This window comes from Pseudochaenichthys georgianus, chromosome 14, assembly GCF_902827115.2.
Source record: "Pseudochaenichthys georgianus chromosome 14, fPseGeo1.2, whole genome shotgun sequence".
In the NCBI taxonomy this organism is placed as follows: domain Eukaryota; kingdom Metazoa; phylum Chordata; class Actinopteri; order Perciformes; family Channichthyidae; genus Pseudochaenichthys; species Pseudochaenichthys georgianus.
This window is the reverse complement of record NC_047516.1, coordinates 28,465,194-28,491,111: the sequence shown is the minus strand read 5'-3', so window position 1 is coordinate 28,491,111 and position 25,918 is coordinate 28,465,194. Positions and strand designations below refer to the sequence as shown.

The following is a 25,918-nucleotide window of genomic DNA, read 5'->3' as shown; positions in this document are numbered from 1 at the left end:
ATACACCATTAGAAGTACAAGTTCTATGTTACTTTACTAAAAAAATATCAGCATCAAAATATACTAAGTTAGAAGGTATATACTAAAGAGCTCAAGTTAACAATGGTCTTTTTGTGTTATATATTATAATAAGTGCATTTATATTTTATGGTTCACATAAGGAGCTTTTTGAGTGCTTCTTTTTATTCTGTATCTTGAAAAATACATCAATAATACAATAATTAAAATATGTTGTATTATTAATCTTAATCTTATTCCTCCTATTTAATGGCCAGCACTGGTTCCTAGAAATGTTTCGACATTTCATGAAGTCTAATGGGGAAACGTAGCCGGTCTGATATTAGGAATGTAATCATAGCACTGCCTTTTAGTGGGCATAGCAACACAGCAGCCACCTTACATTACACACAATAATGGCTCTCTGCTAGCAATAGAGAACCTTAGAAAAATAATTGTACTCATCTTTAGAACGGTGAAAAACAACAGCAGTAGGCTATATTGTGCATTACTCAGAACTGCCCTTAAAAGCCCGCACAATGACCATTTGTGCATCCCTCTATAATCATATATTCCATTCCATTGCATTTAGCTGACGCTTTTATCCAAAGCGACTTACAATAAGTACATTCGACCAGGAAGACACAACCTTGAAGAAAACAGAATCATATAAGTACATCAGGTTTCATATATTATTTACAGAGGTAGGACAAGTACTCAGATATTGTACTTCAGTAAAAGTAGAAGTACCAGAGTGTAGGAATACTCTATTACAAGAAGGTCCTATATTCAAAATGTAGAAAGTAGAAAAGTTTTAGAATCAAAGTCCCAAAAGTAAAAGTAGTCGTTGTGCAGATTGGTCCATTTCAGAATAATATATATGATATGTTTTATAATGATTGATCATGAAAGTGTTCTCAAAGCTGGTGAAGGTGCAGCTAGTTTGAATGACTTTGTATACTGCAGGGTAGCTGGTGGATTTACTGCAGGTGGAACTAAAGTCTGATTTAACACTTGATTATATTTCACATCATTCATTTAAATCTGAAAAGTAACTAACAGTATTAAATAAATGTAGTGGAGTAAAAGTACATGAATTACCTCTGAATTGTAGTGGAGTAGCATCAAATGGAAACTTGTGGCTGTTTTGCATCTAGTTCTTTGTGTGTTTACCTTTGGGTCAGTCTACGGTCATGTTACGTGTCTTTAGACGTGTTGTGGTCCTTTGTAGTGAAGTGTATGCTTTAAGTTGTTCTGCATCAATTTGTGATTTGTAATTCATGAAGACTGTCAGGGAACTAGTTTAATGTAATGGTGTGGTGGCAGTGAAAAGTGTTGTTGAATCACACCAAAACTACAATACAATTTCATCAAATGCACTCAAGGGAATAGAATACCTCTAGTTTTGGTTCATGTGTATTTTGCAAATAAATATTTAATTTACATGTTGTACATTTATACAGCTATTTATTTACATACATATATAAATAATACAATATATACATCAATTACGAAATGAAATGAATAGAGGCTGGGGGGGGCTCTCCTTCTCGTTCAGGTTTCAGCGGGCCTCAACAGATCAGTTCGGACCCTCTTGCTCGGTGACTCTGACTCAGGAGTGCGGGCTCTCTTGAGACCTCCACTCTTTGATTGGCTGAGACAGACTTCCTCGCTCGGCCCCTCGTCAGATTTAAACTTCTTGCTGGAAGTTTCTGAGTGAGGCGAACGAGACCTCTTTGTGGCCTGGTGACTCGTCGGAGATGGAGCAGCGGTGCTCACTGAGGGCTGCGGCTCTTCACTGATAACCCTCCTGCCAGGCTCCTGAGGCAGATCCCAGCTGAAGTCCTTCTGGGACATGTATCGAGCTGAGGTGCTCATCCCCTCTCTGAACATCTGACAGCGGCATGCCACACTGTGGACTGCAACAACACAACATACAAATACGATTAATAATTTCACAAGACAAAGCTCCATTTCTCCTGAGTTTAGAAAAAGAAAACATACCGATCTCACTGAAGCGCTGGAGAGTCAGGTCTATTGCCAGGTGTCGGCCCCCCTGTTCATTGAACACAAGTCCAATCAGCCACTTTGTTCTGACCGGCGCTCTGAAACAGAAATACACACCAATGAGTTGAGTTGGTAAAGAAACTGTAACAAGTTAATAGAAATGAATATTATTGGCTTAAGGGCTGCTGCTTAAGAGAAATGATCAGCCTGTGCTAATTTTCTCTCTGAAACAGGAAGAAGTACACACCAATGAGTGGACAGAGTAAACTACTATTATTTAATATTCCGTAAATGAATAATATGCAAGATACCAACACTAATATAACCATAAAACCACTCGTCCTTACCTGGCGTTGCCCGTGCTGCGTTCAGGGTAGGACTGGACCTTAATGTGGGCCCGGGACACCAACACATTTCTCTCCAGATCTACCACCAGGTGTCGGACTCTAGACTCCACCAGGCCAACCCTGACCGATTGAACAAAACATCAGTTTCAGAGAGCACTAGAGTTGGTGGAAATACAATGTTAAACCTGTTTTCACCTTCAGAGAAAATGATGCATAAAAAGCATTCTCATCGTGGACAAAAACGCTTAAATCCATTCCAATTGTACTCAAACTGGGCTACTCGTGTTCAATGCTCTGTGCACTCGCCATGCAGGATGCTGCTCCTCTGTAGCTGAAGTAGCTTGCAGCAGAACGTAATGCCTTGAAACATAAGAGACAACCGTTGCAATACACGTCACAGCATTGAGCCTTTGTGCACAGGCTGGCATCTTACTACATCAATCATATTCACTTGAATATTAATCCTGGTTGAACAACGGTCATAGTTGAAGGTATTTCTGACATTTAAAACAGGCCAAGCTACAGCACATTGAGTAACATCACTAAAATCAGCTTACTAGTCTTCATTATAAACCGTAACCATTTTTTCTAAAGGTAAAACCTGTTGACCCTTTAGAAAGTGAGGTGGGACGGTGTTGAATTTGTGTGAGTATTGTTCAATCTCAACAGCACAACTGCTCACTTCTTATTAAAGCTGGTACACGTCTTTAGAGATATCAAGGAAACTGCCTGTACTGACTATCCAACTGTTCAAACGTGTGCAAACCTAGAAGTAAAATAAAACAAGACGGATCAAAACACACGGCAGATTTATTTAAACTGGACAATATTACAAATGCAGTGAAATAAGGAACTCCACCAGGAACAACTCATTCGTGTCAGACCGAACACGTTAACAGCTTCTTAAATCAGCTTTTCTCCACATTTTGAATGAATGAATATACACACAGCACATAAAACAATCAGCATTCAACTATTAAATAAAGGTTTCATATTTCTTATAGGTTAAAACAATTATCCACACAAAGAAACACATGATCTAATTCTTAAACCTACTTTACTACTTCTACTAACACAATTCTGTCTAAATGTTCAGTTAATAACAGTAAACAACAAAACCACAAATACACCCTCATTAAGAAAGTGGGATTCAACAATTCAAATCAAGTACAAATTGAAAGCAGTCGCACATTACAAAGAAAGAAACAGCAAATTACAAACATTTGCACGTTCATTCACAGAAGTCATTGAAGAGTTTGCATTTAGGTCAAAAGAGAGACGGTTAAAAACACATCTATCAGTTACAGTATGCAATATATAAAGACTCTGCCTTAAGTAGCTGACATTAATATAAACTCAAATACCAATTCACGCACTATAAAGCACAACGTGTGAAAACAAATACATCATTCAGATGAAAATAAGCAGAACAGTATTTTATGCAGTGTGCATTTTCACACTGTTCCATCTTCATTAAGAAAAAACACTACGTGACAAAACATCAGATATAATCAATCAATCAATCAATGTTTATTTATATAGCCCAATATCACAAATGTTACATTTGTCTCAGTGGTCTTCACAGTGTGTACAGAATATCAGTATGACGATACGACACCCTCTGTCCTTAGACCCTCACATCGTACAAGGAAAAACTTCCGGAGAAAACCCAGTTTAAAGGGAACATGGGAGAAACCTCAGGGAGAGCAACAGAGGAGGGATCCCTCTCCCAGGACGGACAGACGTGCAATAGATGCCGTATGTAAATTTAAAAGATAATACATTTGCAACATAGGTAGTCCAAATGTTTGGAAATGCATGTGTGTATAATAGGAAGATGAATCCACGAGGATATCCATCCAGGACCGATGATCCAGGACCACAGCCACGAATCAAGATCCAGGGCTCGCGATCCAGGACACAGGACCGCAGGATCATCCATGTCTCCGGATCCCGGCGTATATAGACACCAAAAAGAAAGACATTTGGGGGAGCTGGGTTAATCGGAACATGAGAGTACATAGGTATAGACAGAGAGAAGGAAGAAGTAAGATGTCCCCCGACAAACTAAGCCTATATCAGCAAAACTAGGGGCTGAATCTAATCAGCCCTAACTATAAGCTTTATCAAAAAGGAAGGTCTTAAGCGCACTCTTAAAAACGGATAGGGTGTCTGCCGCCCGAACACAAACTGGAAGCTGATTCCACAAATGTGGAGCTTGATAAGAAAAGGCTTTCAAAGATCTGCCTTCTTTGAAAGCATAATTATACTATTAGAAAAAGCATCAAGACAGATACAAAAATGTATAAAATATCAGAGCTAAGAATGACTAATAAACTTGGAGATGTCAATATTTAAGAAAGTATATATTGTGTTTGCTAATACACACATGTTCATATTTTGGCAGATTATTACATACTTACTTACGTACTTCCTGAGGAAATTGGGCTTCTCAAAGAGTTGGGACCAGCGGGCGATAGTGTGGCCTGTGAGAGAGGAAGGGAAAGCTTGTTAAAAATGAATCTCCTCTGTGTGTGCATGATTTCCTGTAATATTCCTAAAGATGTGAGTTAAACATTGCTAAATCATGGCAACCTAATCCAAGTACAGTGCAGTGATTGAAGTTGAAATGCTTATTTCTGACCAACTGATTGTAAATCACAGGACAGCTCTGAGACTGTGTGCTCTGTGAGCTTCTGATGGATGTCTGAGTGGAGACATACCGCGCTGGATCTCCTCCTTCATGATGGCGAGGGTGGAGGGAGTCACGTTGAAAGCAGTGTTCTGCATTGGGTATGCCGGTGTGATGATCGGCATAGAGTGGGAGCGGTCTGCCAGATTAACCTGGAAAATGCATCATGTTCAGCTTGCAGTTGCTTTTGGGCAAATGTGTTAGTTAACTGATATATTTTATATTTGTAGTTTAAATTCTGCCGAGGCCTTACCCTTGCATCCCACACAGGAAGGTTGAAATGACAATCCTTCAACTCCCTCAACATGATGGGGTTTGGCCACTTCCTGTCACAAAACAAGATTTATACAAAATATGGTTTAGTGGATTTTTTTCTTCTGTTTTATTGGAAAGAAGGCTGAAGAAATGGGACAACTCACCACATGTTGTACTCCTTGAAAAACGTTGTGACCAGGGTGGAGGCTGAGGCGTTCGGGTACTCCTGGCAGATTCTGGCTACCAGAATGGCCCAGGAAACGCCGCCAAGGAAACCCAGAGAGTTTGAGTATATGTTTCTTTCTGAAGAGAAAGGATGAGAGAACAGATTAAGACCTCCACTTCACAACGTTACCTCATGATTACACTGGCATGATCTAATCTGCTCCAACCCACTGCAGATGTAGTCAATTAGGTTTATGGCTGTTTTAGTATTTTCTGATTCATTTAGTCATACAAGAAGAGATCTCGACTCACGTTTGGCCCAGAGCTTTATGGTCCTCAGAGCGAGTCTGAAGTTCTGAACATTCGGTACGAGTCTGAGGATCTCCTCTGTTACTCTGTAGCCTACAAAAAACAAACAAGAGAAAGATTAATATCAAAAGAGTTACTTTAAAAAGGCAGACCAAAATACCTCACAAAAACGTTCCTGACGGGTTCAACTGTCAGGTACTAATGCTGCAGGATGTCCCCGCAGGTCTCGAACATGATGCTTACCATTCAGACTCCTCACAGAGTGGAGGTCCGTCCCCTGTAGCCAATCCTCTCGGAGCAGGTCCATTTCCTGTGGGACTCTGTACCTGGCCACCCTGGCAAAGACTAAGTCTATCTAGGATCAGGGGTGGTTCTAGGGGGGGACAGGGGGGCACTGGCCCCCCTAACACTGACCTCTGACCCCCCCTGTGGCCCCCCTAACAATTCATTTTTATTTTATTTATTTTTTTAAATGTTAAATGTGTTAGTGCAAACATTGCACTATTACTTAAGCTGAAGCTAATAGTAATAACTATAAGATCTATCTGAAATAAATAAGTGTACTGAAACAAATACCAATAACTGTATTGCATTGTTTTCTTATGCGCAATTACTTCATACTGTCTAGTTCTCTTTTTCGTCCTGCATTTATTGTGCCCCCCTCAGAAAATAACTGGCCCCCCAGTGGCCCCCCCCAGTCAAATTGGTCTAGAACCGCCACTGTCTAGGATGTAGCAGGAGCACACAAACAAAGATGAATACACATGCTGACAAACCTTTGATTGAAGAATACTGCAGAGACAACATTTCTTCTTAGGTCAAATTACCTCAATTCCTTCAAAGGTCAGTTTAACGACAGGAACGAATGCCTCTTCAATGACCTGAAGACAACAACAGTCAGTAACTTGCAACAGGGTAAAAAAAGTAACTTAATGAATGTCTTATAGACGTACCCGACTACCCGTATGTCTTTGACCTCTCTCTGCCTCATCAGTTTTCTAACGAAAGAGGAGAAGAAGTCCTTCCTCTGGAGGAAACCCGGTCCCACGCAGAGGACGTCGATGTCTGCGCCTTTCGAGGCGACCCCCAGGTGATGGGAGCCGAAAGGGACGAGCTTCCCTCCAACCTTTATTTTTATTTTTGTATTGATATCAGGCAATGATACGACAGATTATCCAATTATTAATTAAATGTTTCGTTTTGTTATTACATTCATTTGTATAGTACTGTATCATGTCTGTATCACCTTTTGTTTCATTCAAAAAATAAATAAACTAAACTAAACTAAACCTTCTGCGGGACAATGTCTGGTAAATTCTACAATAACAATAAGAAATAAAAACGATGTTGCCAAAGCAATAACACATTTCAAAAATAATTTGAGGGCTTACTTTTGGAACAACAATATTTTATAAATATAGATGTCTTACCATTTGCAGACACATCTCTGTGAGCCACTCTTTGAACAGTGACTCCAGTCTCTGGACCACATTCTCTCTGCAAACAAGACACAAAGAGCATTTTCAGACTTTGTAATTCATCTGAAGTGTCGTGGTCTCGTTCACCTGGGCATTTGCTTGTTAATGTTGTTTTAAAGGAATATATCCCCCCCCCAAGTACCCTTAAAATCATAAGCCTACCTCTCAAAGCTGTATTAATGACATCTTAATGAAGAAATATATAAATATGCATCTCACCTGTGTCTCAGCTCCACGTAGCTCTCAAAGCATCCGAATGACTCGAGAATCTCGATCAAGTCATTTTCTTGGGCACTTTCCTCCTCACGTGTTGGTGGGGGGGGGCCCATACACCTTTTGTTTAGGTCTGGATGGAGCTGTCCTCCTTGTTCGTCTGAAAAGGCACATATAGATGTTAGTGCACTATTAATACAACAGTCATGACAAATACATATAAAGGGAGATAAACTATATTACGAAACACTGGTTGAGTGGAAAATAAGGTGACTCAACCCCCCCATTGTGCTAAGAAATCTGAAAGTAATGATGTCAACTGCATATATTACTGCTAGCATATGGTATATATCAATACAAGTCCAAAACATTACAAAATACAAGTTGAAGCAAATTAAACAAACAAGTTGACTTGCAAAATGTAAAACATTTTTTAAAAACAATCAAAAAACAAGACTCAAGTAGGCTACTTACCGAGGCATTGTAGCAACAGTTGAGCTCACTAAGGTTGATATATTTATCAGGTTTTGGAAATGAGTTAAAAAGGTCTCTCTCTGCAAACAACAGCTGCTCTGCGTGTGTTTGTGACTGAGATGAGTTTATGAACACTGACTGGATTCGTATCGAGCTCACCATATGACGTCATCTTCTCGAACGGAATTTAAGAACCATGGCACGTGAGCCCAGAAAAAACGACACGTGACTCCGAACTGTCAATGTTTTAATGCCGCGGTAACTATGTTTTCTTTATATAAAACGCATCATGTTTCCAAGTTAAATGTTTAATCTAAATATAAATCTTAATATAGTGTTGTTTGCTATAAGTATGAATAAAAACCCATATATTTTGAAGTGATACAATAAATGTTTTCTTTTATAAAAACTTGTTTCTAAGTAGGCTACTACATTTTGAAATGTACTTTCGAATTATTAGATATCAGCTAAGTAGGTATTAGTAACTTAAGGTAGCCTACTCCGTTAATATAGTGTAGTAAAAGTTAAACATTTACCTCTGAATTTTAGTGGAGTAGAATTACAAATGAGCATAAAATGGAAAAACTCAAGTAGGCTACATTAAAATTGTACTTAGTAGGCCTACAGTACTTGATTAAATGTATTGGACTGGATATATTTTCGGTATTTTAATTCCTTGTTGACACTTAAGGCAGCATAGGTTGAGATACCACCTGTCCTCTGGACCCTATCCCTTCAAACCTCCTTCAGACTATCGCTCCTGATATTCTACCGTTTCTCACCCATTTCATCAACACTTCTCTAACTTCTGGTCACTTTCCAAACGGTCTCAAGGAGGCAAGAGTAAACCCTCTCCTAAAGAAACCCACTCTCAACCCGTCTGATGTTATAAACTACAGGCCTGTCTCTCTCCTCCCGTTCCTGTCTAAAACACTTGAACGCGCTGTCTTTAAACAACTCTCCTGTTATCTCCATCAGAACAACCTTCTGGATCCGCACCAGTCTGGTTTCAAGGCAGGTCACTCCACAGAAACTGCCCTCATTGCTGTCACTAAGGAACTGCACACTGCTAAAGCAGCCTCCCTCTCCTCTGTCATCATCCTGTTGGACCTGTCTGCTGCATTCGACACGGTGAACCATCAGATCCTCCTTCGCACTCTCCAAGAACTTGGAGTTTCAGGCTCTGCACTTTCTCTCCTCACCTCATACCTCAAAGACCGTACCTACAGGGTAACTTGGAGAGGGTCCGAGTCCGACCCTTGTCAATTAACTACAGGGGTCCCTCAGGGCTCTGTTCTTGGTCCCCTCCTCTTCTCCCTGTACACAAACTCGCTCGGATCTGTCATTAGCCCGCATGGTTTTTCATACCACTGCTACGCTGACGACACCCAATTAATTCTGTCCTTACCCCGCTCAGAGACCCAGGTCGTCGCACGCATCTCTGCTTGTTTAGCTGACATCTCTCAGTGGATGTCTGCTCATCACCTCAAGCTCAACCTTGACAAAACTGAACTGCTTTTCCTTCCGGGAAAAGATTGTCCCACTCTTGACCTGACTATCAACATCGGCACCTCTGTTGTTTCCCCGACCCAGACTGCAAGGAATCTGGGTGTGATCCTAGATAACAACCTGTCCTTCACTGCAAACATCGCTGCTACAACCCGTTGCTGCAGATACACGCTTTACAACATCAGGAAGATACGTCCCCAGCTGACCCAGAAAGCGACACAGGTTCTGGTCCAGGCTTTCGTCACCTCACGCCTAGACTACTGCAACTCCCTCCTGGCTGGTCTACCTGCATGTGCCATCCGACCTCTGCAGCTCATCCAGAATGCAGCGGCTCGTCTGGTCTTCAACCTTCCTAAATTCTCCCACACCACGCCGCTCCTCCGCTCCCTTCATTGGCTTCCGGTAACTGCTAGAATTCACTTCAAGACACTGGTACTTGCGTACCATGCTGCGAATGGATCTGGCCCTTCCTACATCCAGGACATGGTTAAACCGTACACCCCAGCACGTGCACTCCGCTCTGCATCAGCCAAACAGCTCGCTGCACCCTCGCTGCGAGGGGGACCCACGTTCCCATCAGCAAAAACACGTGGGTTTGCTATCCTGGCTCCAAAATGGTGGAATGAGCTCCCCATTGACATCAGGACGGCAGAAAGCTTACACACCTTCCGACGCAGACTGAAAACTCATCTCTTTCGACTCCACCTCGAGCGATAGAATTACTAACAAAGAACTGCTAACAGAGTACTTATATACTAATAAAGGACTGGCTTATCTATAGCCAGTTGAGTAGCACTTGAAATACTTGGCTCTATGAAACCTGATGTACTTATATGATTCTGTTTTCTTCAAGGTTGTGTCTTCCTGGTCGAATGTACTTATTGTAAGTCGCTTTGGATAAAAACGTCAGCTAAATGCAATGTAATGTAATGTAAAGATACTAATACACAAACGACTGTTTTGTGGGTGAAGTAATAATTTATTGCGGTAATTATCTGTTAAGAAGCTCCACTGTAGCCTAGGAACTGAAATAACAGGAGGTAGGTGGGGTAGTTTGAGTGAAATTAAACACTGTTAAAGAGGTTGAAATTGCTCCACTTACTGCTTGTTGCTATAACTGACATACTGCCACTACAAAATCCACACAACCCCTTTTCTTACCTGTCCTTCGTGCAATATGCCAAAAGTGGTGCTTATAGTCCAGACTTTCCCTCTCTCTGTTATGAAATATGTACGCTTTTTTTTTTTGATTATCAAACTCTGTGCACTAGGTATCAAACATCAGTCCTTTATTAATCACAAACATTAGACCAATAACATCAGTAAAAAGACAAGTCACACCATTTATTTAAAAGTTATGTTTATTTTTGCACCAACCAAAAATATTGGCGCAAAAGTACAATTCCCAGTTACAACATCAGTGACAGTGCATCTCAGTAAAATGGTAAAGCTCAAAAAAAGGAAGAGAAATAAAGAAAAATATCATTTACTACAACAGAATATAAACACCAATTAAAGCAGTGTCTTAAGTAAAAATGTCAAATACAAACAACCAGTTACCTTTAAAACAGACAAAGGTGGCAAGCAACATGAAAATAATACAGTCAATTGTAATAATGCATATCTGACTGGTACAGAAACATAGGTACAACTAACCTCCCAGCACCATTCAATCACACATACTGTATGTACCAATGTATGTTCATTTGCACTAATTGGCAACTTGTGAATGAAATCGACACACACACAAACTCACACACACAGCTGGTAAACAACAATATCCAATTTAATTATCAATCCCATTACCACGGCAATAAATCAATTACACGTAATAAATATTAGCAGAAGCACCTTTAAAGCTGAAATGTGTTTTAATTGATCAACTGACTGCGCAACATGTAAAAAACAAAAGCCAACAACATCAGATAACTAATATACCATTAAAATAATTCAAATTTTAAATCATTACATACATTTGTTTTGCTCTAAATCAAGAAAGAGTATGTACAAAAGTTGCATGATGGTCTCGTCAGAGTCATAATTAATTCTCATTCTTTAACATTATTCGTGTTTCAAAGCCATACAATGTGTAAAAAGACCCTTGAGCTGAGCGTGATTCAGGGGCAACAACTTTCCCTGTATCAAATCAAATTGTATTTGCGATGGTCTCATAGGGAAAACTGTAACACCTTTTAAAAATTCAAAAGCCGAAGGCGATGAACAAGGGATTTTGCTCCAATTTACGCGCAAACACTTAAGCTGCAATTGTTATCATAGAAAACATTGTGGGTGACATTTCCTTAGTAAGCCAGAGCTACCAAAATAAAGATCTTACAGTTTATCATCATCACAACAGATTAGCATGCTAGAAATGTTCAGAGCGGCACAAAAATGCGAGTAATTTACAGCAAGTAATGAGGAAAACTATTCCATGACTACTGTTGAACACTTAAACCTGTTCAAGCTCTACAAATTGCTTGCAAATACTTTATTAGAGCCATCGATCAAGAGATGTGGCCCACGATTTGTTCAATGAGATCTGTGGAGACTGACTGCATCCAATAGAGACGATTTATACAACAAAGGGTCGGATCGTTTGTACAAATCATATCCTTTTCCCTCTGCGCTCAGTCCTTCCAGCAATTAGCCTTTCTTTTTTACCATTTAAAAATTCTTTGCAAATAGCGCAAGAGGAAACTATTTAGATATTTACAGAGCACAGTGCCTATATGTGGCACAGCACTTGGGGCCGCAGATTTCTGCCAATCATATGTGTGGCAACATTCAAAATAACTAAATACAATCAGAGGATAAAGCCTGTGAATCCCTGGAAGGACTTTTCATTTGCTTTCGTGCACATTTGTGTGTACTCACAACGGCTCAATAGATATTTTCACTGTGTTGCTGTATATATGGCTTCTGCTCATTTATGGCTCCTTTTCCCTTTATCCCTATATAGTCAGGCACTGTTTCTGACCCACAGTGAAACAGGTACATTTCTCATATTTAACTTTTAGTGTGTAATATCATCACATTATAGTAAGTGTATACTGAATACGAATAGTTTTCTCACGGCCATACATGACTGTGCAATCTTAAAGATGCCAAACTTCCTTTCTCTTCCATCCACTCCAGAGAAAATACATTTTGTTTCGGGAGAAAAGTTGCTGTTAAAACATGGAATTCAATGTTGTATTGAAAACTTCACACTAACTCAAACTAGTCTTTTGGTTTGTCAGAATGTTTTTTGGACACTGGAGGATGTTGTGTTGCCAGTATAAGTACATACCTCTTCCCTTTCCCTGTGATCTCTCCTCTGCCAGTGAGGCTAGCTCTGCTTTGGGCTCACAGTCTGCTTTGGGCTCACAGTTTCCTTTGGGCTCACAGTTTGCTTTGGCTGTGCTTTCGATGCCGTTGCAGAGGCAGAGGAGGTGGAAGATGAGGAGGAAGAAGAGGATGAACTCCACCGGGTCTCAACGCCTGTACTTGTCATCTTCAGCTTTCTGCGTTTTGCAAGGGGAGCATTGTCAACACTTTTCAGAAAGAAGCCCTCTCTCTTGCCACGGTTGAAAGCCTGGTGAGGGAGCGAAACAAACAAAGAAAAGTAAGATGAAGTTCAGGCGATCTTTTATTTTAGGAACTTTACTAAATTGTCAACACAATGCTTTTACCTTGTAGGTGGCGTTTACATAGGTGCGGACAGTAGGTCCACTAGACTCCAGCACATCTGGAGTGCATAGAGGAGTGGTGGACATGGAGGCTCCACCCTGCAGCCAGCTGTTCTCCTTCAGATCAGAGAGTTTGAGACGCATCTCCGGGTCCACTGTCAGCAGGCCTTTAAGGATAGAAGATGGTTTAATACACTCATGTATCGACTCCTTTAAAGCAATACAACAATATATATTATCTATTGTATAACAATAATGAATATATAAAGTTTAGACTGACATATTGTTGACTGATATACATGATAGGGAAATTCTGTCCAGGGTCCTCTTACTTGTGGGGTTCCCCAAGGCTCTATCCTGGGCCCCATCCTCTTTTTATTGTATATACTGCCCCTAGGTTCAATCCTCAGAAAACGTAATATTCCCTTCCACTGCTACGCTGACGATATTCAGATTTATCTGCCTCTCAAAGGAAATGACAAACACTCACTACAGCAGTTGATGGATTGTCTGACAGAAATGAAGTCCTGGCTGAGCAGAAATGTTCTTAACCTCAACGAGAGCAAGACTGAGGTCATCTTTTTTGGACCCCAAACTCCACCCTCTTCTGTTGACATTCTGGGTCCTCTTAAAACAAACATCCTCCCCTCGGTCATGAATCTTGGAGTGACTTTTACTAACACTTTTAAATTCGACAAGCAGGTCAGCAGCGTAGTGAAATCCTGCTTTTTTAAATTAAGAGTATTGGCCAAAACCAAGTCTTTTTTATCTTTCAAAGACCTGGAGAGAGTTATCAACGCCTTTGTGACCTCGAGACTCGATTATTGCAACGCTCTATACGTGAGTATGGACCAGGCCTCAATTAAACGCCTGCAGCTAGTGCAGAACGCAGCGGCACGTCTCCTCACTGGCCACAAAAAGCGTGACCACATCACCCCAATTCTGGCCTCATTGCACTGGCTTCCAATTCGGTTCCGAATTGATTTTAAAATCCTTTTATTTGTTTTTAAAGCACTAAATGGGCTGGCTCCGGCCTATATAGCTGAACTCCTCCAGCGCTACACCCCAGCCAGAGCGTTAAGGTCTGCTGACCAGCTGCTACTGGTAGTGCCTAAAACCAGGCTAAAAACCAGAGGGCACAGAGCCTTCGCGGCGGCTGGCCCTAGGCTCTGGAACACTCTGCCCCTCCATGTGAGGTCGGCCCAGACCCTAGGGGTTTTAAAATCAAGTCACGACTCATGACACTTCCCTGTGTTTGATTTTTATATTTGCTGTTGTAATTTATTGTCTTCTGTTTACATCGGTAGTAATGTGTTATTTATTATCTGCATGTGCAGCACTTTGGCTCGACCGAAAATCGTTTTTAAATGTGCTATAGAAATAAAATTTGATTTGATTTGATTTGAGGGTGGATAAATCACTATTTCTTTTGTTGGAGAAAAAATAAATACATTTTTTGTTTTAGTTAACACAACAGTAGAGTTTTTGGTCATTTTCAGGATCATATTTGTGTTTTGTGTCTCTACTGTGACATGTCTCCATGCTTTAATGTTCAAAAAACTCTTTCTTTTTCTCATACTGCCTGTGGTGCAGCACCTCTTTTCACCCTCTGTCTGAAACCAGAGCCCACTCTGCTCTGATTGGTTATCTTGCCAGCTCTCTTGTGATTGGCCGATCACTTAGAGATGTCTCGCCCCTTAGCCTATCATATACAATGTGCTGGAATGCTAGCCAATAAAAGTGTTACGTAGGGATTTCCTATGTTACACAGGTAAACAAAGGAGTCCAATAGGGCCCTTTTCATAACTATAACATTGTATTGTAGCCCTACATTTTCAAGAATGTATTTTATTTCCCTGTATAAGTGACAAAACAATTCGATATGGAAAAAAACATTTGACAGCTGATGTTACAAAACCTCCATCTCATCCAACGGGCAGGCTACAACAAAGCACATTCTGTTCAAGTTATGTTATGTGGCCCTAATAAATGTGTCACCTACTCACTATATCACATACCTTTAACAAGCTCTTTGGCATCCTCCGACACGCCCTTCCAGGCCTCCCCTTCCAATGAGAAATCACCCTCCTTAATTTTTTGCATGATGTCTGCAGCATATGATGAGGTCATCCCCCGCTGCTCACTCTGAAATGGCACCTGGCCTGACAGCATGGTGTACTGCAGAAAACACACACAGCGAGTCATTAGTACTTCAGTTAACCTTACTGATGGGACAGAATCAGCAATTTGTTGGTTTAAATTACCAGGATGACCCCGAGACTCCAGAGGTCACAGGCTTTGTCGTATCCTGCACTCTCAAAAAGTTCAGGAGCAGCGTACTGCAGCGTGAAGCAGGGGGTCTGCAGGGGGGCGCTGCCTGCAGGGCACAGGCGGGCAAATCCAAAATCTATTACTTTCAGCACGGATTCCTCCCCCTCATCTGCAAACAGCACGTTCTGCAAGGGAAACAAATTAGAAGTCTATGATCATCCCCTTTTTCTTTACTTTTTAACACTGAAAAAGCAAAACCTGATCAATATTTTGAGTAAATCCTAGTACTATCACTATATACTGCATATTGGTATGTTCCTGAACTTATTGTTTGCCTTACTTAGTGTTCTGTTTGGTATTTTCTTGCCCAGTGCAATACATATAATAATAATAATAATAATAATAATAATCCTTATATTTATTATAGCGCTTTCTCAAAGACTCTCAAAGCGCTTTACAAATACACATTACACATACAGATCATACATGTAATGGTCATCTACTGTGGACAATACCCACAGGAGCAAATTCGGGTGAATTGTCTTGCCCAAGGACACAACGGCCTGACGCAGTGGGGCGGGAGCGGGTTTCGAACTGGAGTTCCTCAACGCCCCCTTGATCTGATGATCAAACGCACAGACCACTGCGCCACCCGTCCCTCATATGGTGCAAAGGTGTAAGTAGAGGGCAAACAGATGGGGGTTTCATTCAAACGAGGCAATGCTAAATGAATTGGTGAAAATGAGTTTAGATGCTGTTGGACAACAGCTCTTTAAACATCACCCATCTGACCGAGACTCATCATTTGGTGATTCTGTCAACAACAAAGTCAACACTTAAGAAGAAATGTGAAGCAATTATGGAATAATGTAGATAAACAGTTTTAATTAAACACCCTCCAGCCTGTAAACGCATTTCGATTGGCATCAAAACTAAAAGTGTATGCGTTAACGACAGGCATCTCCGTAAAACAAGCGGAGCTAGAAGTTAATGGGTGATTCCTACCACTATCTGTCATTCACAGCTGCTTTATACTATATGCAAGCCTTTCCCCTTCAGTTAATTAAATCCCACAGCCATCTGAACACGGCCGCATGCGTGTGTGATAAATCTGCAGCCTTCATTTTGAAAAGTGCTTCACCGCAGTAGAGATATTATGCACTGCTGTCCACTGTGTTTGCCTCGATTAAATGTTCAAATGATGCTGCCAAAAATAACAACATCCTCAGGGCACACAGAACACATGCAGCTCACAGTGGAAAAAATAGAGACCATTAAACTTCACTCTGTGACGACTAATTCTCTCTCTCACCAAATATCCTTGGCCAATAATCCCACGTGCCATGGCTTCCTTTCTAATATTTAACTTCCCTGGAACCATTTACATTTTTAATTACTGAAATGTATTTTTAATTATGGAAGCAATGACTTCAGACTGAATAATTTAGGAATGAATCAAATCATCAAAGTCCAGCCCACCTCCGGTTTGAGGTCTCTGTGCACGACTCCGGCCTCGTGCATGAAGCTGACAGCTGAGAACAGGCTCTGCAGCAGCTGACTGGCCTCGGCCTCTCCGAACAGTTTCTTCCTCTTGATCCTCTCCAGCAGCTCCCCACCTCGCAGAAGCTCCATCACTAAATATGTGTGGTACTGAGAGAGAAAACAAAGGAAGAGTTCATACAATGGTCATTTTTACATATTACTCTCATTGTCAGCTTCATACTGTATCTGTATCTGTTCCTCCACTGAGACGTGTCTCCAAGCTTTAAACTCATACTGCCTGTTCTGCAGCAGCTCTTTTCACCCTCTGTCTGAAACCAGAGCCCAGTCTGCTCTGATTGGTTAGCTGTTGTGATTGGTCAACTGCTTAGTGATGTCCTGCCGATTAGTGGAACAATGTGTCGAAGCACTAGCACCAATAGAAGCGCAAGGGTTACATAGTGATGTCACTATGTAACTGAAGTAAACAAAGATATCCAATGGAGGCGTTTCAGGCAGGGGGAGGGTGAGGGAACTTTAGGAATGTAGCCTTTGCAGACCATTTACAAGCACTAAAACCTACACGATAAAGAAAACCACAAAAAGCATAATAGGCTTTTAATATTTATTTCAATAACAATGTGAAAATGTTTTAAAAGTTACCATTACCTGTTATTTTATTAATCATATCGCAATATCAGTCATGAATAGTTATGTTTTCCAAATCAAATGCCGTATATTAAATATCATGTCATTGGTTTCCTCCACTGTACCTGATCAGTGTAGACTTCTTGCAGCTTGACGATGTTTGGGTGACTCTCACATTGCCGCAAAGCAGCCACCTCCCTCTGGGTGTTGGCCTCCATCCTAACACAGTTCACACGTGTTAAAAAGGACATGCTCAGACCTAAACTGTCAGACTGTACATCATTACTGTAAGAGATAGTTACACACCAAAACTTGAAGCTGTAACTAAGACGGTGTAGCAGCATCACATCTCCACTCACCTGCGGCTGACGATCTTGACCGCATACTCGTGTCCGGTTTGCTTGTGTCGGCATTTCCTGCACACAGAGAAGCTACCCTCACCCAGGGGGGGGCCATGGAGACACAGCTCATAGTGCTGAAAGAAATGGGACTCCTGAACAAAGAAGGGATGTGATGAGTCACAGTGAACTATAAGTGCTGTTTGTTTCCTTCATGTGTGCATAGCAGTGTTAACGAGACCTGACAAGTCATATTGGAAAAGGTTTGCTATATAAATAATATGACTCATAATTTTCATTTATACTAACATTACAGGTTTTCTTTTCTCTACCAAACTGTGATGCATTTTGGGTTATTAAAGTAGTACAAAGGTGATCCACTCAAAAGCTGACCCTAGTTTATCCAGTCCTAAACAGAGACTTAACACTGTAAAAGCACCCGATACTTGTGACATTTCTTTCATATTGCCTAACAGGAAAACACGCAGTGAAATCATGTGGGCAAACTTTGGTAAATAAACTAGCTTCTCTTCCTTCCTGTCCTCATCGTGAAATACTACTGAGCCTATTTTTTTAAATCAGCCTAGAGTTTAGAAAGGATCGAGGACAGTTGCATAGATTTTACAAAACCGACTTTCTACAGTAGTGCAAAGAAAAACTACTAACACTAAATCCTTTAAAACCATAACCCAAAATGTATTTATACGATAAGAACCACTGGTTTAAGTTAGGCACCTCTAACATGGCACTGCGTTGGACAGATGCTGAAGCTGGACGATCCGCACCGATCTGGGATTGCACAAAGTCTCCCATCACCGCATTCTTGTTGAACAGGATGGAGGGAGCAATAAAAGAGTAACCCTAAAAGGACACAGAGAAGCAATGTTAGGTGTATGACCAAGAAGTCAACTTTGGAAAATCACCTTTGAGAGAGAAAGAGAGAAACGTTTTAACCCAACCACTTTTACATATGCAGTTCTAGTTGCTTCACTTGTGGTTTGGACTTACAGTATGTGCATCGCAGTGTTTGTTGATTGTTGTCTAATGCTTTAATAATTCTCATCAAATTAGTTGCTGACATATGCCAGTCACCCTCATGATGTATTACACAGCTTTGTAATGATGCTTCCTGTATATATATTGTCTCTTAGTAGACAAAGTAAACAAAATCTACTTTAAAAAAAAAGGTTCGACCCCAACTGTTAAAGGTCCCATGTCATGCTTTTCCGGTTATTGCCCGTCCCCTTGTGTGTTATGAAGGTTTTTATGCATGTAAACGATGTGCAGAGTCAAAACCCTCAAAGTACACCATGTAGGGAGTAAAACTCTAAAACAGAAAATACCTCCCCAAAACGCCTCGTTGGAGATACGTCACTGTCCATTTGATTCTTCCGGGAACATCATGATGTCATGTCGTCCCCGGAACGAAATGGACCAATCCGTGGAGCCGTTACGTTACGTCCGCGGAGCCGTTACGTTAAGCCCCCGCTGATTGGTCCAAATTGACCAATCCACGGACTTCCTCACACACTCAGTGCAGGCAGCTCTGCTGATTTCTCCTCCCTGGCTGCAGACTGATAACAGACAGTTGGGATCGCCGAAATTCTCTCTGCAGACCCATTCTCACAGTGTTTATCAACCTTTTTCTTACTCAATATCAAGCCACACTTATTGTTTTTACTTCGGCTGTGACTTTGTGTGTGCTCAGGAGGAGTTTGGCTGTGTATCGCTAAACTAGGAAATCACACCTCCACGGAGTTCAGCGCGATTCACAACGTCCCGACTGGTCCCGACCAATCGGAGCACACTGGGCTCACAGGGAGGGGGGGCAAGAGCTGCAACGAGCCGTTTAGTGGAGAGAGTGAATACTGCTGAATACACATACTTTACACAGATGCTGTATGCGAAACCAATGTGAGTTTGGAAAATTGCACAGTATAAATCTATTGTAGTAGACCTCAACAATGGAATTATGATCAGTGGAAATGGCCATGACATGGGACCTTTAAGGCCCGGATACACCAATCTGACAACAAAGAACTGACACAGACGGACCCCAACTGTTGCGTCGCCTCGCGTCTCTGCGTTTTGGCCATGTGTCGCACCGGAACACACCGCAAAGACTTCAGCCGACTGCCCGCCGATTCAACATGTTGAATGTCGGTTTTCGGCTGAAAAGACCCGACGGTGCGGGACACACCAATCTGAGTAGGGTGTGTCGACGCTCATCGTCGGCCTGACGCCCACCGACGCCGATAATCGGCCTGGTGTGTCCGTGCCTTTATAGTGATTTGCTTCACGTACGTCATCATGTAGTTGCTAAATCTGTTTCCATTCCACTTTATCACATTTTATTTCAATGGTACAACTAATTCAATATCAGCAACGCGTGCAAAAAAGACGTAAGCGATATTTGGAAAATTCAATGTTTTTTACGTTTCAAACAATTTTCTAAAAAAAGCTGGTGAATAGAATTGCGAAGCGAGAGAGAAAGGGCAGAATATATAAAATCCTACACAATTTAAATATATATAGAAAATGCATAAGACATCTCATCACACAATAAGATTTTTGATATTCGACAAGAACAGCAAGCACTGACCTGGAACAGGCGGTCGGTGCTTGGCGGCGTGCTCGCAGGAGAGTAGACCGGATCCATCCCAGTGAACTCCTCAGCAAAGTTCCCCGTGTCCAGTTCACTCTTCAGCTCCGGCTTGAATGGACTTGGCAACTTCTTCTCTGCTAGGTCCGCCCAGTTCAGTCCCTGTTAGGAAAGACAGAGCAGATGAGGAGGGTTGTGAATGAATGAAAATAGGTGACAGGGGAAGGGAGATATACGAGAAACAGTTGGGGTGGGTAGGACCTTGAAGAAGGAATGTGCTTTGATGTCTTCAGACCCCCGGGGTCCTGAGCCCAGCCTCCTGTGGGGATCTTTCACCAACAACTTCCTCAGCAGGTCCTGAGCGATGGAGCCGATCATAGAGGGGAACGGTGGGTCACAGCGCAAAATCCGTCTGACAGTAGAATGGTGGTGGGGAGGGACAGGGAAATCAAATAATTACCATTTAGAGGCAACTAATTCTAGATAAGCTTTGATATTTCAGCTGTTTTAATGATAACCACCTGTATGTGTTAGGAAGGTTGATTATCTGAAAGCATGTGTTATGGAGATGGAGCACTCACTTTGACACCTCACTTTGAGAGTTCCTCTCTCCCTCCAAGGTAAAAGGTGAAGCCCCCGTCAGAAGCTCAAACATCAGAATCCCAAGGCTCCACCAATCCACTGACTGAAGGAGAAAACAGTTTAAAATGTATCAAATAATGGAAATGGGGTGAAATAGGGGCAGATAAGAGAACCATTGTGTATTTATTGAGCGGAACCTGGGTTGTCTGTTATGATACCGACTGCCTTCAACCACAAAAGTGAATCTTATCTTTGAGTGTTTGACAATTTATCATAGCCCTGCAAATGCAGTGTGCACCAACGTTTTCATGACTCAGCATTCGGCTTTTTTTTTTTAAGGGGTCTGCAAAGGCTAATATCCAAAAGTTCCCTCCAGACGTCTCCTACAACCTGCCTGAAATGCCTCCATTGGACTCCTTTGTTTACTTACATAACATGGTGACATCACTACGTAACACTTACGCTTCTATTGGCTAGCATTCCCATACATTTTACGTGATAGAGATGTCCCACCCCTTAGCCTAAGTGGTTGACCAATCACAAAAGAGCCGGCCAGCTGACCAATCAGAGCAGACTGGGCTCTGGTTTTAGACAGAGGGTGAAAAGAGTGAATCTAAACGTGTCCCAGGAGAGGCACAAGATAATATTATGAAACCTGAAAATGAGCATAATAGGGCCCTCTAACTGCAATCTCTTTACTGATTCATGTTCAACTCCTGTGGATCTCAATAGAATAATTACTTACCAGTTACTACTACTCTTCAATCTTCAACGTGACCAAAAAAACACCAACAACATGTTTGATTTACCTTGCCATGCCCAGATTTCCCCCTGATGATTTCAGGTGCCATGTACTCAATGGTGCCACAGAAAGAGTATGTCCTTCCCTTCTGTACGGAGGAGAAAGGGAAGATATAGTATAAGTATTAAAAACAATCTTGTATAAATAAAATATTGTTCTGATTGCAACAACAGAGGTTTTACCTTCCATGTATCACTGTCCACATGTTTAGGTTTTGGTATCATGTTTACATACCTCTTCTTCCAGAAACTCCTTGCTGAGCCCGAAGTCTGTCAACACCACATGGCCTTCATTGTCGAGAAGAATATTTTCCAATTTGATGTCTCGGTACACAATCCCAAGCTAAACAAAAAACAGTCAAATAATGAATCATCTTCATTTCTACAGTGGCAGTCACAAAAGAACTTAGTAAACCTTTTTAAAAACAATGAAGACAGAATGAGCCATTATCAACTGGTTATTGTCAGTAATTGCAGCATTTCCCAACTCTGTTAAGTAATTCAAAATGAGGATATGAGTCACTAAAGATGCTTTTGCTTAGATTGCTTTATTTGAAGCTATGCAAAGGAACAACTCATAAAAGTCAAAAATCTACTATATCAGTGTTTTGCGATGTCACGGTTTTTATTTCTTTAAATGCACTGTCTAGCATCAAGGTCATAACTTAGAAAGTTAGAGACCACTGTTAATATTTAAAAACAGTGAATATGTTCATAATGTTCTCAAAGTAAACTTGAAAGTAAACTACATTCCTTTTATCCAGAACCAAATGACAGATAGTTCTAGAAAATCTGGTAAATAGTCAGGGAGTTGGTGGCTACCGAGTCATTAATAAAAGACCACCAACAATGGGACTTGAATGATAATGTGAATATCTGCTAAATGTGTGTGATTAGGCAACAGTTTGTGAATTCTTCACCAAATGTAAAAATGATACGTTGGTATCTCTGTAAGCGTGCTTTGTCTGTCTTCGGCATCTTTGTATCCAAAGAACTATCCAAACACTACTCCGATCTATTAATATAGCTTAAAATCACAGAGCTGGAGGGATAAACACCCACCTTGTGCAGGTGCTCCAGAGCCAGGATTATTTCCCCAATATAAATCCGCACAGCCTCTTCAGGAAAGTGGTCCCGCTGGTATAAATGAGTGAACATCTCCCCGCCGCTCACATAGTCTGTACCCAAACACACAGGCAAATACACAGAGAGCTTCAATAGACAATTTACGAAAATTACCCAAACACAAATTATGCCAACAAACAGAAAAACAGAAACACGAAGAAAACATCTATTCAGCGCTTCAAGACTGACGATCAGGAGTTCTTCATGTTTGGCTGCAGTGTGTGTCATCACTCACTCACCCAGGATTAGGTGTAGTTTGCTTTGCGTCTGAAAGGCATAGTGGAGCGTGACCAGGAAGGGAGACTGGCGGATGTGCTCCAGCACCTGCCTCTCAGTGCGAGTATGCTCTGTGGTCTTTGCCTTTTGAACAATCGCTGCTTTCTTTAACACCTAAAGTAGAGATCAAAATCAAGTTGACATGGCAAATAAGCATGAGCTGTGCAAGTATTCTAAATACATGTTGTGTAAAAGTAAAATGAGTCAAAGATTTACAATATGATAAATTGTTTTCCCGCCTTGAATAGTATTTTAAAGTTGTGTCTCAGAAAGAACTGTTTTGTCATCTTATTTAGGTGAATATTTTTAGACAAATTGTCTTACCTTCATTGCATATAGCTGGCCCACATCGTGGCCGGTGTTCTTCCTGACCAAAAACACTTTTCCATAAGCTAGACAAAGACAAGCAAATACATCATTAAGGCATTATATAATAACTGGAATAGATTCATAAAGCATTCCTGCACATTAACTTTATTAAGGTGTTGCTGTGTTGATTAAAACAGCCTTTTACTTTTCTCATTGGGATTCATTATGAATCAGATTTAATAACGGAGACATCAAGAGCACATGGTATACCTTCAAACAGGCTGATAAATCTTATGCTGTGATGATGATTTGCAATCTTCATATCAGGATATGAATGTTAAGAACAGTTTCACCAGAGCATCAAGTCATCAGGGATGCTTTCTCATACAAGCTACAAAAAAATCATTAAAAACACTACCCGTAAGATAATTAATGACAGAAGTAAAATACCTCCTGTCTGCTTTGCATATTCCTCCTACATCTAATCACGTTTTAACTCAGGTACAATAACAACTGCTTCTATATGTAATGCTTCATGTAGACACTTACCTCCAGTGCCCAAAACTTTGAGCAGCTCAAAGTTCTCCATGCCGACCTTCTCAGTGTGACCTGTGAGGTTAGCTAATGGCAGAATTGTTGTTTTAAATAAAGAACAAGCAGACACGTTTAAAAAAAGGCATTTGCATCTCTGAAAATATGCAAAAAGACCCATAATGTTTAAATTGTGAGGGAATGAATTCAACACAAAGTAATCCCTGATTTTGACATTCAGAAGTGGACAAAAAATACCATGTAGTGGCAAAAATATCACAATATAAGAAGAAAAAGACACATAAAATTTGAATAATGATTCAATGTTTAAGTCGCTAGGGTAAGATCTTTCCAAATAAATTAAAAACGTCTTCTGTTATGCAACACCATAAAGAAGTAAGTCACTAATGTATTTAAATTGAGAATATGTTTTTGTATTGACCGAATCAGATAGAGAAGCAAGCATAGTTAGAAACAACTTACAGTATCATGAAATCCAATAAAACATTACCATAAGATCCATTATCAGACGATACCAAGTGTATTCATTTCTAACTCTGCAGAGTTTAATCAACAATGACAAAAATACAACAATATAAAAAATGTATATATGTTACACGTATGTTGAATAAATGGAATGATGGAATAAACTACGGTGTTTTGAGGTTTATATAGGTAGGGTTACATACAGTAGCGTATAACGTGTTGATTACAAACAGGTGCCTTGACTTACCATTGGTGATTTGATGCTTGACGGTGCAGGCCTTTTCATTTGTTTTTGTATCGGAGTCATCACTACTATCAGATGCGTCCCCAGACATAACTTAAATCAGGGTATGCTATAGCCTATACAGACTGTTAAAGGTAAACTTGATAGCTAAATATTGATTGGTGTATACAGGATGTTTACTTTATCGTTCAGCAATTAAAAACATCTATTGTAGCTGCATTACGAAGAAAACGGGGATTACCGAAATGACCGGACAGCTGTGTTTTCTAGACAATACTGCTGTCCAAAAGTTAATCCCCAAGCGTTCAACATCCTAATGTTTTGCATTATTTATCTCGTGATTGGATGAAATAAATTACAAAACACAGACGCGTAGCTTTAAAAAAGCCTCCTACTGGCTGCTGTTCGCTTTATTTCACTATTAACTATGAGAAATATAATCACAGCGGCAATTGAGTATGTTAGTTACAATGAAGTTTAAGTCGCTAGCGTTAGCATTAGCTGCTTCACATAAGTCATTATTGATAAGTTAGCTCACGTTATTTAGTAATAACGTTAACGCCAGTTTTACAGAAACGTCTGTTCAAAATCACCTGTTGTTCGGTGCGTAAACACCTACGTCGCTAGATAGTTAGCATAATTGCTACAACAACAAGATATGTTACCTGGCTAACTAGGATGGTCCTAGTAATTTGGCAGACTAGCAGCTAGCTAACACATTGCTGCTCTTGCCCGTCAAAGTGTGGACGTTAGCTTACGCTAATGTTTAGTTAGCAATGTCAGCTGGCTTCTTCAGATATCATCTACCAGGGCCAGTTAAGGTAAATCCGTGTCGTCTTGGACACCGTTAAAGCCAAGTTAATAATTCGCATATACAAATATTAACACCTCACTTTATATTTTTCATCAGAGGGTAGCTAACTGCTAAAACCAGGATGCTTTCGACACAACCTGGGCGACGGTCAGTCACGTGAGACGCCTGTGTGGGCGGAGCAACGCTCGAGTCCTCAGGAGAACCAGTTAGATCAGATCCTGTCTCAACGATACATTTGACCTGAGGGACAGGTCCTTCAACTCTGAACAATTTGCCATATATCTCTCAACAGGAAGCA

At 40.8% G+C, this 25,918-nt stretch overlaps 2 protein-coding genes across 2 annotated transcripts; both read right to left on the bottom strand.

The window, feature by feature from the left end:
* Window positions 1-1,551: 1,551 nt before the first annotated feature.
* On the bottom strand, window positions 1,552-8,109 carry LOC117458051 (poly(A) polymerase type 3-like). Its single transcript, XM_071205364.1, has 16 exons — window positions 8,097-8,109; window positions 7,470-7,623; window positions 7,203-7,269; window positions 7,063-7,089; window positions 6,734-6,898; window positions 6,600-6,653; window positions 6,016-6,127; window positions 5,776-5,865; window positions 5,463-5,601; window positions 5,297-5,369; window positions 5,075-5,195; window positions 4,690-4,837; window positions 2,658-2,711; window positions 2,352-2,471; window positions 2,002-2,102; window positions 1,552-1,916 (listed from the first exon to the last, which is right to left on the bottom strand). The coding sequence occupies exons 1-16, from the start codon at window positions 8,107-8,109 to the stop codon at window positions 1,552-1,554; spliced, it is 1,803 nt and encodes a 600-aa protein (XP_071061465.1).
* Window positions 8,110-10,789: 2,680 nt separating this feature from the next.
* rps6ka4 (ribosomal protein S6 kinase, polypeptide 4) lies at window positions 10,790-25,788 on the bottom strand. The gene is made up of 18 exons (XM_034099346.1): window positions 24,810-25,788; window positions 24,095-24,166; window positions 23,561-23,628; window positions 23,200-23,350; window positions 22,898-23,013; window positions 22,071-22,178; window positions 21,844-21,924; window positions 21,034-21,137; window positions 20,714-20,864; window positions 20,453-20,614; window positions 18,586-18,711; window positions 17,872-18,005; window positions 17,638-17,731; window positions 16,865-17,035; window positions 15,379-15,570; window positions 15,133-15,292; window positions 13,118-13,281; window positions 10,790-13,020 (listed from the first exon to the last, which is right to left on the bottom strand). Exons 1-18 carry the CDS (start codon window positions 24,895-24,897, stop codon window positions 12,775-12,777), a joined length of 2,388 nt encoding a protein of 795 aa, XP_033955237.1. The 5' UTR covers window positions 24,898-25,788; the 3' UTR covers window positions 10,790-12,774.
* Window positions 25,789-25,918: the final 130 nt, after the last annotated feature.

Bases quoted from the DNA above. Each gene is read 5' to 3' on its own strand.
- rps6ka4 (XM_034099346.1), bottom strand. From the start codon at position 24,897: ATGTCTGGGGACGCATCTGATAGTAGTGATGACTCCGATACAAAAACA. The intron at 23,014-23,199 runs GTGAGTGAGTGA...GTTTGGGTACAG, and splicing joins CAAACTACACCTAATCCTGG to ACTATGTGAGCGGCGGGGAG. The intron at 13,021-13,117 runs GTAAAAGCATTG...CTCCCTCACCAG, and splicing joins ATGTAAACGCCACCTACAAG to GCTTTCAACCGTGGCAAGAG.
- LOC117458051 (XM_071205364.1), bottom strand. The intron at 2,712-4,689 runs GTTTATTAGTCA...TTATGTTTCAAG, and splicing joins TTAAATATTGACATCTCCAA to GCATTACGTTCTGCTGCAAG. The intron at 1,917-2,001 runs GTATGTTTTCTT...GTGTTGTTGCAG, and splicing joins CCAGCGCTTCAGTGAGATCG to TCCACAGTGTGGCATGCCGC.